Genomic DNA, 15,417 nt, shown 5'->3' with positions numbered 1-15,417 from the left:
TGCCAGGCCCCGCAGCCTTCCTCATGGCCCTGGTGAGTGAGAGTCAGGAGGAACGCTGCGCTTCCCCCCTGCTTCTGGCTGCGGTGGCTCCACGGGATTAAGAGGAGCGAAAAGAAAACCTTATTTTTATCTGATGGTTTTGATGACACCACCGAGTTCACACAGGGGCCAGGGAAGTATTTTTAAGTGGTGGCATTCCTGAGAGCAGATTTCTAGCTCCAAAGGTCCCCCAGCAATGCTGTGTTCCCTCTGGCTCCTAAAAAGGGGTATGTGCCTTCATGCTTCATATTTTCGAAGGCCACCGCCAATTCACTTTTTAAACTCTGGTGTCAGTACTCAACAAAGGGAGACGCTCTTTTGCCTTCAGGTGACTTCATGAAAGAATGCTGCCCTGGTACAGGAGTTCTGGAGGCTGGGATTATATGAGAAAAATGTATTTTGGGCAGACTAAATATTGAGATATCCGTTTGCCCCTGGTTAGTGAGGCGCACAAAGTTAGCAAACATACGAGTATGTGCTACCAAAATACCATTTTCATCTGCATCAATGTTTATCTCAAGTTTCATTGGTTCCAGATATACACAGCCTTTCAGTTTTAGTGCTGGTTTCAGGTTTACTACGGCTGCATTACAGTCACAAAACTATGGTGTCTCTATAGTAAGACACTGATCTTTAACTGCTGTTGGTATTTAGTATCTGCTGTAGTATTTGATTTACTTTGTGATTCCTATTCCCTGCATTGCTTTAAAAATAGCTAGATTTGCATTTGCTTTTGCTAGTGTCTATTTAAAACCTCACTCATGTTACTATTAATATCTAGCTTTACACTCCAGCATCACACAAGTCCAAAAGCGCCACTGTCCTTATGCAGAATCCTTTGTTTTCTTTTGGTCATTAAAATGCTGCAGATCAGTTACCAGTAGAAGCCTGTTTGCTTGCTTGCTTTTTTCAAAAAATCCAAAAAGCATCTAACAAATATTCTCAGTATTCAGATGCGCTTTTTCTTAGAATGAAGAAAGTGCCTACATGTTTTGATTTATAAATCTGGTTTTCTCATATTGCACTTTCCAGAGCTAACCCAGACCCCGATGTCCTCAGACGCTGCAACTTCTGCTGAAGCCTGCCAAGTGCCAAGTGGTGACAAAGCAAAATGACGCCCTGAGCAGTTGCAAATACCTAGAAAGAGCTATCTGACTGAATTTCATTATCTTGAACAGCTATGACATGACTTTTCAAGATGCTCGATCAAAGGGAGAGCTTCCTCCAGCAACAGAACAAACTCAATACCCCATAGTCTAAAACTGCATATTGAAGCGTTTGGTAGAAACAGCACTGCAGGCCGAGAAGCAGAGTGTGGAGAAAAGAAACAAGATTCTCCATGGAGGCCCAGGTGCAGATACTGATATCACTCTCTGTGGGGCAGGTCTGACTGCAGCACTCATGCGAAGCTTAGGATGCAGATGACACATGCCTTAGTCAGTGTGACACTTCACCTTTAGCCAGTGGCTTGGCTGGGTGTCTTCTGCCAGTGGCAGGGATGGATGGTGTCTTACTCACCAAAACAGCAGGAGCTGGGGCACACAGGCATCAGGTGAAGGGTGAAGATGGACTGGGGTATTTTGGTGCACATAGCTGAAAGTTCGAGTTAAAAACTGAGATCTTCACAATGTTGCTTGTGAAGAGAAGACAAAAACATTTGGTTGATCTCAGAATATGTGAGGAAATCTCATCAGTTTTATTAGGTTGTATAAAGATATGAGTCTTATAGTTTGAACTCTGGAAAATGTGCAGCAACAGTAATACTTTGACCCCAGTACATATGCCAGCATGGCGTGAAGTGTGCATTAGGGGCTCATTCTGCAACCTCTGCGTGTAATGGACTTTGGTGGGCACAACACTTCTTTCATTGGTGTAATTTGACTTCAAGGAAGTCACTGCTGATTTACTCTGGCCATAACTGAGATGAGGCTCTAGCCTCTTGGTTGTAAGACATTCGAGGAATATACCTAGCATGCATTATGGGTATGTGTAGAGGTGTATATATGTATATGCACACGGCAATGTATGTACACTATTTCTCTATATGATGGTTAAAACCTTACTTCTGTAACTGGCACTACTATAGTGGTGTCCAAAAAGATATACTGATTTACCTCAGTAGGCGATATGGCCTCTGATATTCTAGTGTCTAAGAGAGTCCCTTTTATTAATAGCATTATTGCAAGGAAGAAATAAATTTCCTGTGTCCCAAAAGCATAAGAAGAGGACAACTGCTTCTCTCCAGGTTTCAGACCAACACCAACTCCTCCTCATGAGTGAAGTGTGAACATTGCATTTCCAAAGCATGATCTATACCTCCAGTTTCCCTCTAGCCAGAGTTCGTTTTGCAAACAGCCTGGCAAGCTTCTTGTTTACCAAATGCAGCAAAAGGTTCAGCTGGAGTTCTCTGCCCCAGTCCCTTGAATTCAGGAGCATGTCACAGCCTGTGCTGGGGAAGCATGATAAATAACCACGAACTGGGGAGAAGCAGTAGCAGTCCCCATGGTTTCCTACTAATCTCCTTCCTCCCATGTGCATGCACACTCACACACACAGCATGTGAAGAGCTCCCAAGGGGACTCCCACAAGGTGTGGAGATGAGCGTGAGCAAGAAGCATTGGCATGGACCTGCTGTTTCCCACTGCTGGGCAATGACTGACATACACAGTGCTCAGCTTTTCTTTTACCACAGGGCAACAAAGGAGGCATTTATACCACTCAAGGTGAAGGCTGTTCTCACTTTGCAATCCCTTACTAATACAGAGGAGCTGGTGGCAGTAATGGAGTGTTGGAAGCAGCTAAATACAGCCAGGGGTGGCACTGATTCAGTTGGGGTGTTTGTAGCTCACAGTCTTGTTAAAGCAATCTCTGAAAGTGGAATAGAGGATCATGGTGATGGCTCACTGGTGTGCCTCCTCTACAAGTAGGACCAGATCCTCCCTCCTCACAGAGCAAGGGAGGCTTTGTATGCTGGGGAAGGGGATGCAGGCTGTGACACCCAGGGTGTGCTAAGGAACACAGGGAGGTGACCTACTGCCCCACCATCACCTAAGGGACAAGGAGGTCCTTTAGCAAGCCCTGTGGCCCTGAGGCTTATTGTGACATGGCCAGGGATTTAATCTCAGAGGAAACAGGGAAGCACATGGGTTAGTCAGCTGGGAGCTTATCAGGGGAGGTGGTAAAGTGAGTGCCAGAAAAGGGAAAAATAGGGGTGAATATGAGGGCTTGGTTTGCCCTGCTCCCAGACCCAGACAAGCAGGTTCTCTTCACTGAGGTGGGACAGAATGGCTGGTTTATCTCACCTTTTCAGTCTCTAACCTCTGCCACTGCAATGATGTAAGATGGGTGCTAAGGCTGCTGGAAGAAAGAGAATCTGTTTGGTAGGATATAATATAGCAGGAACTGACATGCATTTTAGTCTCTATAAAAATAGCAACACTTTTAGGGATAGCACTGATAAATTCTATGTACTTTTGCTTCCAGGAAGACCTTTAAAAGTCATCTGCCTCTGGGGTTGTTCACAGAGTTGATACAAGACAGTGAAGACAGTGGTGAGGATCTGGCCCCTGGTAGCAATAGACCTCATGGCCCTTTTGTTCAGACAGAGGAGGAGTGACAGGATCTCCTGATCCTGCCAGGACTGGAGGTGGGCTCCCCCACTCGCAAATGTGGCTGCATGGGCTTAGCATTCAAAAATGAAAGCTGAGGCGATCGATAAATGGGATAGAAACCACCAGTTACCTTAGTTCTTAATAATTAACTGGAAGTCCTTTGATGAACTTAGTACCTGAGTGTGGAATTTGGAATCTGACCTTTACTACATCTAGATAAACAGTGTGGCCAGCCCTGCGTCTCTCTTGGAAGGCACCCCTCCACTGTCAGCAGCTCACTTCTTGGAGGCTCTCACACTTCCATGCTGCAGTCAGAAGCTCACGGGAGTCCAGCATGATTCTTCTTACTGTGCTGTTCCTTTGCATCATTTCCACCTACTCAGCCTCTGTCAAAGGTAGGTCTGTACCGGGCTTGATTCAGCTTTTGGCTCAGCGGAGGCATAACCAGTATGCGGGTCTGTTTTGCATCAAAAATTATCATCTTTACTTATCCATCCTTGAGTAATACAAACTCATTTAGTAATTACAAAGGTTTAGGCACTTGTGGCATTCATGTCAGCAGAGGGGATAGAGGAGTCTGTTTTCAGGTGCACAGGGCCAGCAGTGTGAGCTAGGAGACTGAGGATCATGACCTTGCTTAGTCAGGACATGCTGTGGGGGCACCGACTTGAAAGAGACTATTCACACACTCAAAAGTTAAACACACAGAAGGGCTTTGGTGGAGCAGGGCCAGGAAGTGCTCAGGGCTCTCCAGGTTTCAGCTTCTGAGCAGTTGAATCGGCTACCCCTAAAGTCGGTAACAAGCATCCCATTAATTTCATGGGAAGCTTGCTCTGCAGTAAGTCATGAAAACCTGGATGTCTGCACAAGCTCTGGGAGCAGGGCTTTACTCAGGTGTGCTGACAAATGTCAAGCGTATGAAATCTGGAGACTGCCCACTTCAGCAGTGGCAGTGTATGAAGCAAGGAAATGTGTCTTTAGTAGTGGCCCTTTGTGTACAACCTGACATTAAATTTAGAGGAGCAGAAACCTTAAAACACGAGCCAACACCCAGCTTTTGGTTTAACGAGTATGTATTATGATGAGGAGCAGGGAGAGGGCATGCCATCCTAGGTTCAACTATTAAAAAGGCTGTAGAGGTGCTCTCATGGGTGCCTCCCTCTGCTCCCTGCACAGCATCCAGGACACTGTGTCAGTGTAAGCACACAGCAGCAACTTTCCTCCCTACGTCCATACCCCCTTATGACAGGAGAAGTTTGCAGGTAGTTCCTCTACCCATGAGTGTAATGCCAAGTAATGATTATGGCTAGATGCCGGTGTGCCATATTTCTGGTATCTGCTTGTCCCAGCTTCTCCTTAACATCAGTTGAGCAAAGCTCCTTCTTGGTATGAAGTAATATTTCCTTGTCGCTTCACATCGCCAGGATACCCAGCAAGGATTTTCTCATTAATTAGTCCTCCCTTCAGCTCTGCCGGGTCTTCTCTCACTCTTGTGCAGAGAGATTGAGAGCTAATTTACTGGCCCAAGGCCCTTAGTGCCTCAGTGACAGAGCTGGGATTAGGATGAGTGTTTTACCTTTCCACCAGGCCATGCTGTGTTTCGAAAATATGGAAGGAATATTCTTTTCAAGTCAGCTAGATCAGCTCACATGAAATTTTCTTACTTCAGTTCTACTTGAAAAGTATTTTCAAAGAAACGGATGGGGTTTGCTTTTAAAGCTATCCAGTATCAGAAACAGTGGCAAATATAATTTATGAAGGTAGAGCTAGCAAGTAGAGACACACATGCTGTGCATGCCATATGTATTAATAAAAGGCACAGGGCTTGACAGCTGTCTCTACTCATGCAGTGTAACCTTCTGTATTATACAGTATCATGATTTAATTATAGACTTGGCATGTTACCCTTAATGACAGACACTTAACATTACTAGTCAAACTATGTGTTATGCACTCCACCTTGAAAGCAGGCACTTCTGACCCCAAGAGAGCATGGCCAATTGCAATCTTATGTCCATCTCTCCTTCCTTCTCAGTCAGTGGGACATTTGCTATCAGCTGAAATGGTAATTGCTGTACAGGCGGCATGGATTCCAGTGCTGTGCTGAATACAAAGGAAAGAGCTTCTAAAGGCAGGGTTTTTTTTTAAGAAAAGTTTCTATCAAAGGTGTAGGAATATAATTTTTTTAGTAGTACAGGTGTTTTCTTCATGAAAGATGGTATGAAAATTTAGTTACACTGTTTTGAATACTGGTTCTGGGAAGTGACACTGTCTCTGTCCCTCAGCCACCAATATCCCCCTTGCTTCTCAAACCGATCACATTATCTAGTTGTCTCTCTTGGCTTCCCCATTTGCACTGGGGTAAGTGCTAACCCCTCGGGAACTGCTTTATCTCTGCTGTTTCTCTTACCATGATCCACTGCTGGCTTACCCTTTTCCATCAGTGAGACCAGTCTTGCAACCAAAGGTGTCTTCTGTCCTGGCTCCTGTAGTGTTTTCCGCAAGTGAAATGGTGAAAGCTTTCAGAACTTAATCTTCTTCTAGCTCCCAGAAATACTTTGTGATTATCTATCTCTTCCATGACATTTGCAAGAAGCTGCTGTGTCATTTGTTCACCTATTTCCTTCAGGAGGGAGAAGCTCTTTTCTACATGGGGACCAGCAAATGCTAAAAGGGAGGAAGAGGGAAGGAACACTTGAAAATGGGAAAAAGATCTATAGGCTGAGATGTGGGAAAAGGAAGTGGGTGGGTGAAAGATGCTTTTAACTGAAAAGAGAAAGGGAGCAAAACCACAAACATCCACCTTAACTACTAAGACACATGTCTCTCAGCACCCAGATAATTTTTCTTGAACATGCTTGCCCCCCACCTCTTGTCTTCAGATGGGACTGTGTCACCCTCTGTGTTTAGAAAGCACCTAGTGGGCGGCATTCATAAAACCTTGGCTGATATTAAATCATCAGCACTGCCATTTCTGCTGCAAATGAAGGACATTTTGAACTAGGAGGCAACCAGCTCCAAGGTACAGCAAGGAACCATGAATGTCCCAGAAAGGTGCAGCTACCTCTGGGCAAGCACTGAGCACACTCTGCTCTCAAGGGCAATGTAGCTTCAAAACTGATAGGAGTGAGAGGAACTGGGGAAGGGGTTAGGAAATTCACAGTAAACTGAAGGAAGGGTTTTATACCTCTTAGCCACTTTGTTTCGAAGCAGATGCACAAGACATGCAAAACCAGAAAAGCCCTGTCATGCCAACATTAACGCTTCAGCTTCCCTGCAAAAAAAATGAACTGTACCTCATGCAAACAGGCTGCTCTCCCTGGATTACCAAATTTGCTGTGCCACATCTCCAGCAGGCGTAAAGCATAAGTCAGTTTAGTTTGGTAGCTTTGCCAATTTACGCAACTTACTGACCAAACATGGTGGGGTGACCATTTTCATCAGGGAAAGGTTCTATAAAGCTGACCTTCATCTACTGCTATGAACAGGGGAAGGAAGCAAACAAAACCTTAAGAAAGGCAGTTTTGGACCCTTGGAGGACTGCAGAATATATCCATCCGCCATGATGGAACTATACTGTGAACTATACCTACCTAATTGGGATTTAAAATCTAAGAGTGAAATAAGGCTTTGATTTTCTTTTTTACCAATACAGTGATTTGTAATTTATTTAGCAGAGTCAAATAAAACACTAAGGGACATGGCATAAATCAAGATATGCTGCTGATTCTCTGCAAGGGACTTTGAACACACTGATTACATTACAGCATGCTTAAGAATTTGTCTTGAGATGTTTTGATAGATTATATTTTTTCCCTGCACTTGTCATAAGACTGAGATGCACCTCCCTGAGGACAGCACTTTGCTTTTCTTAGATTAACTCTGTTATCATTTCTGCTCTGTACTTTCTGAACTCCATGAAGAAATTCCCAATGGATTCAGTGGTTCAGCATTTGGGTCTGAGAGGCTAGTGCCGTGCTGCTTACAGATAGCACCTAAGGTCACTGTATGTGTATTTGCTTTGTGGACGTAACAGCACTTTGTGTTCAGCCAGCCTCTCCTCTTTTCCCTTCCCTCTACTGATTTCACCAGTTTTTCATGTCTGGAAGAGACCTTTGTAGCCATCCACACCAGCAGAGGGAAGCCATCGAAAGGAGTGAAAAGGGATGTTATGTATACCCTTCATGAGAAAATATTTGAAGGGTATTCAAGAAGAAATTGATTTTCCTTAGACAAAGATTTTAGGGGCAGGTTCTTAATTCCTGTGCCTGAGGCTGGGTAGAGTTGTGACACTGTGCCACAGGTTCCCCACGTGTCTGTGCATGAGGCAAAAGAAAGAGAAGATAGGAAATAGTGTGGTAGTAAGCAGTTTGATGAAGGAAAAACATAACTCATTTGTATACTACAGATTTCATTTACAGTAACAAGAGTGCAACTGAATCCCTAGGGAACAGTCTATCTGAGTTGTCGTTAATGCAGACGGAAATGGCACCATAAATTGTGTATGCAAATTGCATTTATGCTAGAATTTGGCTTTTATATCCCTTAAAATACATCAGTTAGCAGAGGCACAGCTAAAGGGACAATTCTTTAAGTTAAAGAACAAGGGCTTAATTACTTAATCTAAAAATATTTTCCCAATGTCTTCATTACATTCCTATCACCCCCAAGTAAAGCTCAATGGAAAAATTCCCAATAAATGTGAAATAGATGCAGAGAGCAATTTCTGTTGGCTCCAACAGATTACATTAGTGCATTTCAAATTGCTAAGCACACAAATTGTATGATTAGTTACAGTATTTGGAGTTGCAGATACTTTTGGATCAATTTCGAACTCTAGTATGTCTGAAGTAAAGAATTCTATTTTCTTTTATTTATTTAAGTGTAGAGATAGAACAAAGGGTTTTCTGTACGTTCTTATCTTAAATATAGGGGATTAGTGTCAACTTAATCATGAAAATCCTCCAGCTGCTCCAGTGGGACAAGCCTCTGTAATTAAGGGTAGCAGGTTCAGTCCCATAAATTTTTTGTTGGCAACTAATTTTTTCATTTTTCTAAAGCTGTTTCTTAGAAAAAAATAACAGATTGTGTGAGTCAGTCAGTTCTAAAACACTGTTTTTGCTTCCCAAACAGGGCACACTACTGGACCAAGCTTAAATAATGACAAGCTATATAAATTTGCTTACTCCACTGAAGTGTATGTTGATCGTGTGAAAGCATCACTGCAGAAAAGTGCAGGATACCGTCTTTCTTCTGGTGTGGATGTCAATCTGTTATGGAGAAACCCTGAGAATGATGATGACCAGTTGGTCAAAGTTACGGTAATGAATGCCATCAGACAACTTAAAGCATGCCCATTTATCTAACTGCAAATCTAATCTCGAAGAACTCATTATCAGAAGATGAGCTAAACATTTTATTCTTCTTATCACCTACAACCAGTTTCTTCGATAAGCTGATTCATATAGAATAAGACTCACAAGAAAATATCTAACATCATAAGCCAGAACTTCAGAATATCTCCTGTATTTTGAAGTGGCTTCATACAGCTTCTACAGTTTCAAACAACTGACGTGCAAGCACCTACTGAGGGACAATAGGTTATCTGAAATTCTCAGTTCTAGCTGAAAATCATGACATTTGCTAAATACAAACTGGGTTTGGTACTTAGTTTTATGGTGAATTTTTCTGCCACTAATTTGTCCAGTGGTGAGTGCTGGTTTCTTTTGAAAACATAGACATAGTAATCATGCAAGGTTAATGATCAGAACCAGAAATGAAAAATAAAAAAGATGTATTAGGTGATTTAGCTTACCCCAGGCCAATGCTAGACTGCTCTCTACACGTATTTTCTCTGCTTTTACTTTGCTAGATAAAAGATGTTCAAGTTGAAAATGCGAATGAACGTCCAGCTGCTAAAAACATCTTCAAAGGAAAAAACACAGAGCAGATCATTGGGAAAGAATATCTACAAGCTTTACAGAGGCCTATGGTTCTTGAGCTAGTCCGTGGAAAAGTAAGACCCTGTCTTTTAAAATTCAATCCCTAAGGAAATATGAGACAAATCTTTTCTTACAGGCTTGGAGAATTCACTATCCTTTCATTGTTCTTAATATGCCATAGTGTCTTATTGTTCTATGTAGAATGTTTACGGTTGGAAGGGACCTTAAAGCTCATCTAGTTCCAACCTGCCAGGGGCAGGGGCACCTCCCACTAGACCAGGTTGCTCAAAGCCCCCTCCAGCCTGGCCTTGAACACTTCCAAGAATGGGGCATTCACAAACTTCTCTGGGCAACCTGTTCCAGTATCTCACCACTCTCATAGCAAATGAAACACTATAGTTTAGAATAGACTGTAATTCACCCGTACAAGGGGCCCTTCCAGCCCAAGCCTCTTGTGCGTTGAGAACACCATACATTATGGAAGTAAACAGCCACAAATATGTGGGTATACATGTCGATATATGTACAGTTGCTATGTAAGATACGTGCTGTTGACTCCAGTGAGGCCAGGATTTTATCCAAGGTGTGAAGGCAGAAAAGGAGATACAGTTTGGGATGAGGGAGGTTATACTGAGTCTGTGAGGAACAGTTGTTAATCACTTTAAACCCTTATCAAATATAGCATGATAGCTTTTCCCACATCTCTGGCTTGATTATTTACTTCAGTGTCATCTGCAGTTTCAACAGTCCTGAGTTAATGAGCTTGATGCTAAAAGAATGATGACTTTTCATGTTGTTCCTCTACTGGGAAACTGTCTGCAAAATTCAGAAGAGAAGGGACACTGAGGAGGTGTGTTTCAGTGAGTGCCTGGGTTTTGCAGCCTGCCCTTTGTCAGCACTGAAGCACTGACCCACTGCCGGATTCCCCACATTCAGTTGCAGCTCACAGAGTCCCAGTTTCACTCAGAAGTAAATATATCTCTCCCTCTTTTTCCCTGTGGAGCTGCTGACTTGTCCCCTTGCACTTAGCCTCCTGCTCTGGCTAGGCAGTGGGAAGACTTGAGCCATGGCTGCTCCTGCCTCCTCTCTATGCTCCTTCCCCCTCCCATCGCTTCTTGTGTTAGGCCAACAGCCGTGCTTTCCCATCTGCAGCCCAAGCAATTCTCAGCAGGTGGGATGTGGGTAGAGGAGCAGAGAGAAAAGGAGGAAGGTTGAAGGTCACACTCCCTCTTCTCTTCTGCAGAGCAGAGTGAGGGCTGTGACATCCTATCCTGCAGGGTCTTTACCTCCTGCTGTAAATAGGCACTGAGCACATACCCTGGCCGCCAGCTCAGCCTACTGAATTGCAGCTGCTATCAGGCCTGCTCAGTAACTTTCAGACTCAACCTTGTCATCAGTTTTACACAACATAAAAAGAAACAGGACAGCACTGGCTCCCAACTGTACTCATCCCTAAATGAGAACAGAGGTATCAGAACACCACAGTCAAAATACATCTGCTCCTAATACACTGAGCAATTTGCACTAAGCTAAGACTGAGATCCAGTATTAAAAACTTGTGCTTTTTCTCTGGTAAAAGGATCTGTGCACTCCTTTTATGATTTCTCTATGGTATGATACTTTCATCCCTGGCATGGTGATTTCACTTTCCAGGATTGCCCTGAGATAACACACTGATTGTACTTACAGTTCTTGAAAAAAAAAAGAGCACTTTTAAAGCACCTTGAATACGAAGTGGAGGTGCAAAGTCTTCTTACCAGAGGAGAGGCTCAAGCACAACAGGTGACCCATGGAAGTACAAAGGTTGTGATGCATTTGACACGTAATTTAAGCCATTCTAACTGTAATTTACCTGTGATTCATTCTGGGTTTTTGTAATCTGTGACTAAAGTGCAATAGATATTACGCCCCTGTGAGGAGGGATTATCTGAAGAGTACGTAGAAAAAATTTGTCACTTGTGCAATTATGTGAAGTTTCCCATTTCCCTTCTTAATTATCTCTAATTAACAGGAGGAAAGATGCTCACTGTACTGAAACTGTACTTAGGTACAGCTGAAGCCCTAAAAATGTTTGTACTGTTATTGCCAGGCCTTGCAGCCCCTGGAGTTTGTTTAAATAAGGGCAATGGGTCCAAATTCAGCTTCCCAATCAGAAAAAAAACTAAAGGGACTTTTTCTAGAAAGGTTCCTCACTATTACTTTCTCATTTAACCAAATTTGTAATATACTTGGATCTTATTCCTACAGGTCAAAACCTTCTACTCATATGAAAATGAACCTGCTTTTACTCAAAACATTAAGAGAGGTCTGGCAAGCCTTTTCCAGCTGCAGCTGCACTCTGGTCCTGCCCATGAGGTATGGTGCTAAATCTGGCAAGATAACCATCATCAGAGAAAAAGGCAGAGCCCAATCTGCTCTGAAAGACAGACCTGTGGCTCCTGCTAACTTCAGAAGGCATGTGACAGAAATCAGCCATTTGATTGCATTTGAGGTTGGGGATGTAAAGACAGTCTTCTGAATATTTGGTGACACAAGTCAAGTTGCTGCACTTAACGTAAAGAATCGGTGAAAATCCATTTTCAATTCTTTTATCAATTTAGCAGAATTTGGTAATAAACCAACTTAAACTAGGTCACTATAGAAGAAATTTTACTGATGTTTAAAGTCAGTTGATTTCCTAAGCTTACTTCAGTGGATTAGGCCATTTTAAATCAGAGCATCCACACAAAGTTAAACAATGGTTTAGGCACATCCATTTAACCTGACTTACACTGTTAAGTTCCTACATCTGTCCAGATGAGCAAAGCTGGAAATTAACCCAAATTCATGAGTATAGTGCCAGCTGCCAGATGTTTCCTAAATTCTTTGTCTGAGCAAACGTTGTTACTTTTCTTCATAGCCATCTAATAAAAAGCACCCTGCCTATCCAAAGCAGGTAGTTAGAAACACTGATACCTTCAAAACTGATAAACTCAAACAGTGCAGCATCCCTGGTACAGGATTCCAACAGTGGAGAAAATTGTTCATCTTTAGAAGGTCCAAAAGGTAAATTCAAGAAATTGTTGTAATATGACTCTTTTTTCTCCAAGGTGGACATATCTGGGAAGTGCAATACTACTTACCATGTGCGGCAAGATCAAGTGACTAAAATAAAAGACCTTGCCTCCTGTGAAATAGAAAAACAAGGATTTACCAGCCACAACAGGGTATGATTTCTTTAACAAAATAAAATCTGTTCTGCCTATTTAAAATATATTTTAGTAGCTGTTACTCATTTTCTCAAGAGTTCTAGTTCAAATTCTACATGTGCATCTAGTAGTACTACTAGAACAAATTTCATAGGTAGTACCAATGGGGAGAACAGGGAATGGATTCTCCTCTCATGAATGGATTCAAGTGTTTTGTGTAAAACACCGTGGCTCAGCTGACATTAAGTACAGCACGCAAATTCAATAATTTGTTTGCTCTCATCTATAACATATTTTAGTTTCTATGCAGATATACGGCACTTTTGTCCTGACTGTACTCAAGTTTTAATTGTTATGAGGCTTCATTTTCTTTGGGGGAAAACACTAGGTACAGTCACAGTCATAGTGAAAAGAGTAATCTTTTTCCCAGCTGCTAAGTCACAGTATTTATTCTACACAATAAATGCCAGGCAAGATGCTGACTCCTGAATGGAGCCCACTCAGGTTTGTCTGGAAGGTCAAAGGCTTCCCTAATTCACAGGTGTAATGTAGATGTGCCACAGAGGTAACTGAAACCTTTCTATGGCCTTAATGGTCCTCCACTACTAGTAAATGCCTTTCTAACCAGTTACTACTGAATGCCAGCTGGACAGGTGCTGAAGGCACTGAGATTCTCTGCATCAGAAACTGACCTTCCTCAGCTCAGAGAAGTACAAAGGTAGCACATGCCCTGTTAATAAACTGCCTTAACACTATGACTGAATTCCTGATCTTCACATTTGCCACAAAGACTTCACCTTGTTTACAAACAGATCAAGCAAGGTGGCTGGCTTTGCTTGCCCCGTGTGAACATGACAATCTTATTTACAAGACATTTCCTTGGAAAAGCTTTTTATCTCATTTAAGATGTTCTTAGTTACAGCCTGCTCCACAGCTTGCTCCCCTTCTCCCTTCCCCCCGTCCCCTCCCAGCACATACTGAATTTGAAACACATAGTGCAGAAGTGAGCGGCTTCTTGTAGATGGAATTCTTGACAACCTGGTATATAGGCTTAGCTTGAGATGTTGTCAACCCACATGCACCTTCCTCATTCGGCTCTATTGAATTTCGAGTTTTGCCCTGATTTGAACTGTGAGCTGTTTTCCTATTCTGTTGTTTACTGATCAGCCCTTTTCCTGGTTTCTTTTCTCATTATTTTCAGATTTTAGATGTCAGTACAAAAGCCACATCTGCCACAATTTATGTGCTGGAAGACAGTTTCTTTAAATCCATTAAAGCAGAAGAAAATTACGCTTTGGTTCTGAATTCTCGACGAAAAACAGGTGCCAAAATAGTGTCAAAGTAAGTTGGGCAATTTGACTGTCACTGATAGTAGCAGGATGTCGTGGTTCTAGTCAGGTTATATATGCAGGTCTCATAGCGTCAAGATCTAAAACTGTAAACTCTCCAAGTAAAGATTTAGGCCTCTTTTGTATCCATATGATACCAGGTTCAACTTTGATTGAGGGCTATACCATACTGCAAATAAGAAATTAAATGAAAACATCTGGAATTGGCCAAAACATTTTAGGCAAGACATTACTTCTGCATGTGCTCTGTTTCTACAACCTCTCATTTCTTAAGAAATACTTCCAATGGATCTCTGTTTCTAGCATGTGAAAGTTCAGAAGTATAGAAAGCAAAATCTGCTGCATAAAAAGGAAACAACAGTGAAACCTAGATCTGTGTTAGGCTCCACACTCCAACACTCTGGAAGTTTGGAGATACTCATGCAAGATAAAAGATTCAGGTATCTTCTTAGTATTATGATATTAAAAAATATACATTCAGACTCCCACTTTCCAGATCTTCTTACGAACAAATACATGAAACATTTCAGAATGCATATGGCTGTTTATGAGGTGCTATAAATCCATGCTTATAAAGTCTGTTGTTTAGGTATTTTATGCCATATACCTCTAGCAGTAATTCTGCAGGTATCAGATACTTCTGCTACCTTAAAAAAGCCATAGACTTGCCACATTCTAACCACTTTAAGATAAAACTTTATTAAATCTATGTTGTATATTTCTGGCCTCTGGAGGTTTTTTTGTTTCCTCTTGCCATGATTTCTGCATTTCTTCTCTAACGGTTAAGTTCTAATGGTGTCTTCACTGTATGGATACACAGGCAGAGACTGGAACTGAAGGCAGTAGAAGCTGGTCCTGGACTGATTGCTGGGAAGCAAGTGGCGGGTGTTATCAAGACCTTGGACTCCAGTTATGTTACTGTGTCATTGGTAGCAGAGCCAGTCAAATCCAAATGCAAAAAGTGTCCTTCAGTAAGTAAATACAAGCTTGTTGGACGTCAAGTTGGTTGGCTGAGCAGAGCAAGTGTGAAGGAACTTTCTGTCCAAACAGCCCACTAGCAGAGGTCTAACAAAGCAACATAAAATACACCCCGAGTGGGGAGCACAGCAGTGATGCAGTAGTCCTCCACCACACAAGGGTGGTTTAAGGTCTACCTCTAAATGTACCAACTTTTTTGTTCTCTTTCAAACATTAAGTGCAGTATTTCTCAAGACCACTAGAAGATACATCACCCTTTTGCTTTATCTCATCTTTGCTGACTTTGAGTTAGCAGGAACTACTTTCCTCT

At 42.3% G+C, this 15,417-nt stretch overlaps 1 protein-coding gene across 1 annotated transcript in view; it reads left to right on the top strand.

Annotated features, from left to right (window-relative positions):
- Nucleotides 1-3,859: 3,859 nt before the first annotated feature.
- Nucleotides 3,860-15,417, top strand: part of MTTP (microsomal triglyceride transfer protein) — a 28,237-nt gene continuing 16,679 nt past the window's right edge. The window contains exons 1-7 of the mRNA XM_065691447.1: nucleotides 3,860-4,045; nucleotides 8,784-8,971; nucleotides 9,523-9,666; nucleotides 11,840-11,947; nucleotides 12,682-12,798; nucleotides 13,982-14,121; nucleotides 14,950-15,100. Coding sequence (XP_065547519.1) covers nucleotides 3,985-4,045; nucleotides 8,784-8,971; nucleotides 9,523-9,666; nucleotides 11,840-11,947; nucleotides 12,682-12,798; nucleotides 13,982-14,121; nucleotides 14,950-15,100 — 909 coding nt within the window. The 5' untranslated portion in view covers nucleotides 3,860-3,984. The remainder of the gene's footprint in view (nucleotides 4,046-8,783; nucleotides 8,972-9,522; nucleotides 9,667-11,839; nucleotides 11,948-12,681; nucleotides 12,799-13,981; nucleotides 14,122-14,949; nucleotides 15,101-15,417) is intronic.

The sequence above is a fragment of the Lathamus discolor genome, chromosome 1 (genome assembly GCF_037157495.1).
Source record: "Lathamus discolor isolate bLatDis1 chromosome 1, bLatDis1.hap1, whole genome shotgun sequence".
NCBI lineage: Eukaryota > Metazoa > Chordata > Aves > Psittaciformes > Psittacidae > Lathamus > Lathamus discolor.
The sequence above is the reverse complement of the archived record's forward strand: the minus strand, read 5'-3'. Positions and strand labels throughout refer to the sequence as shown.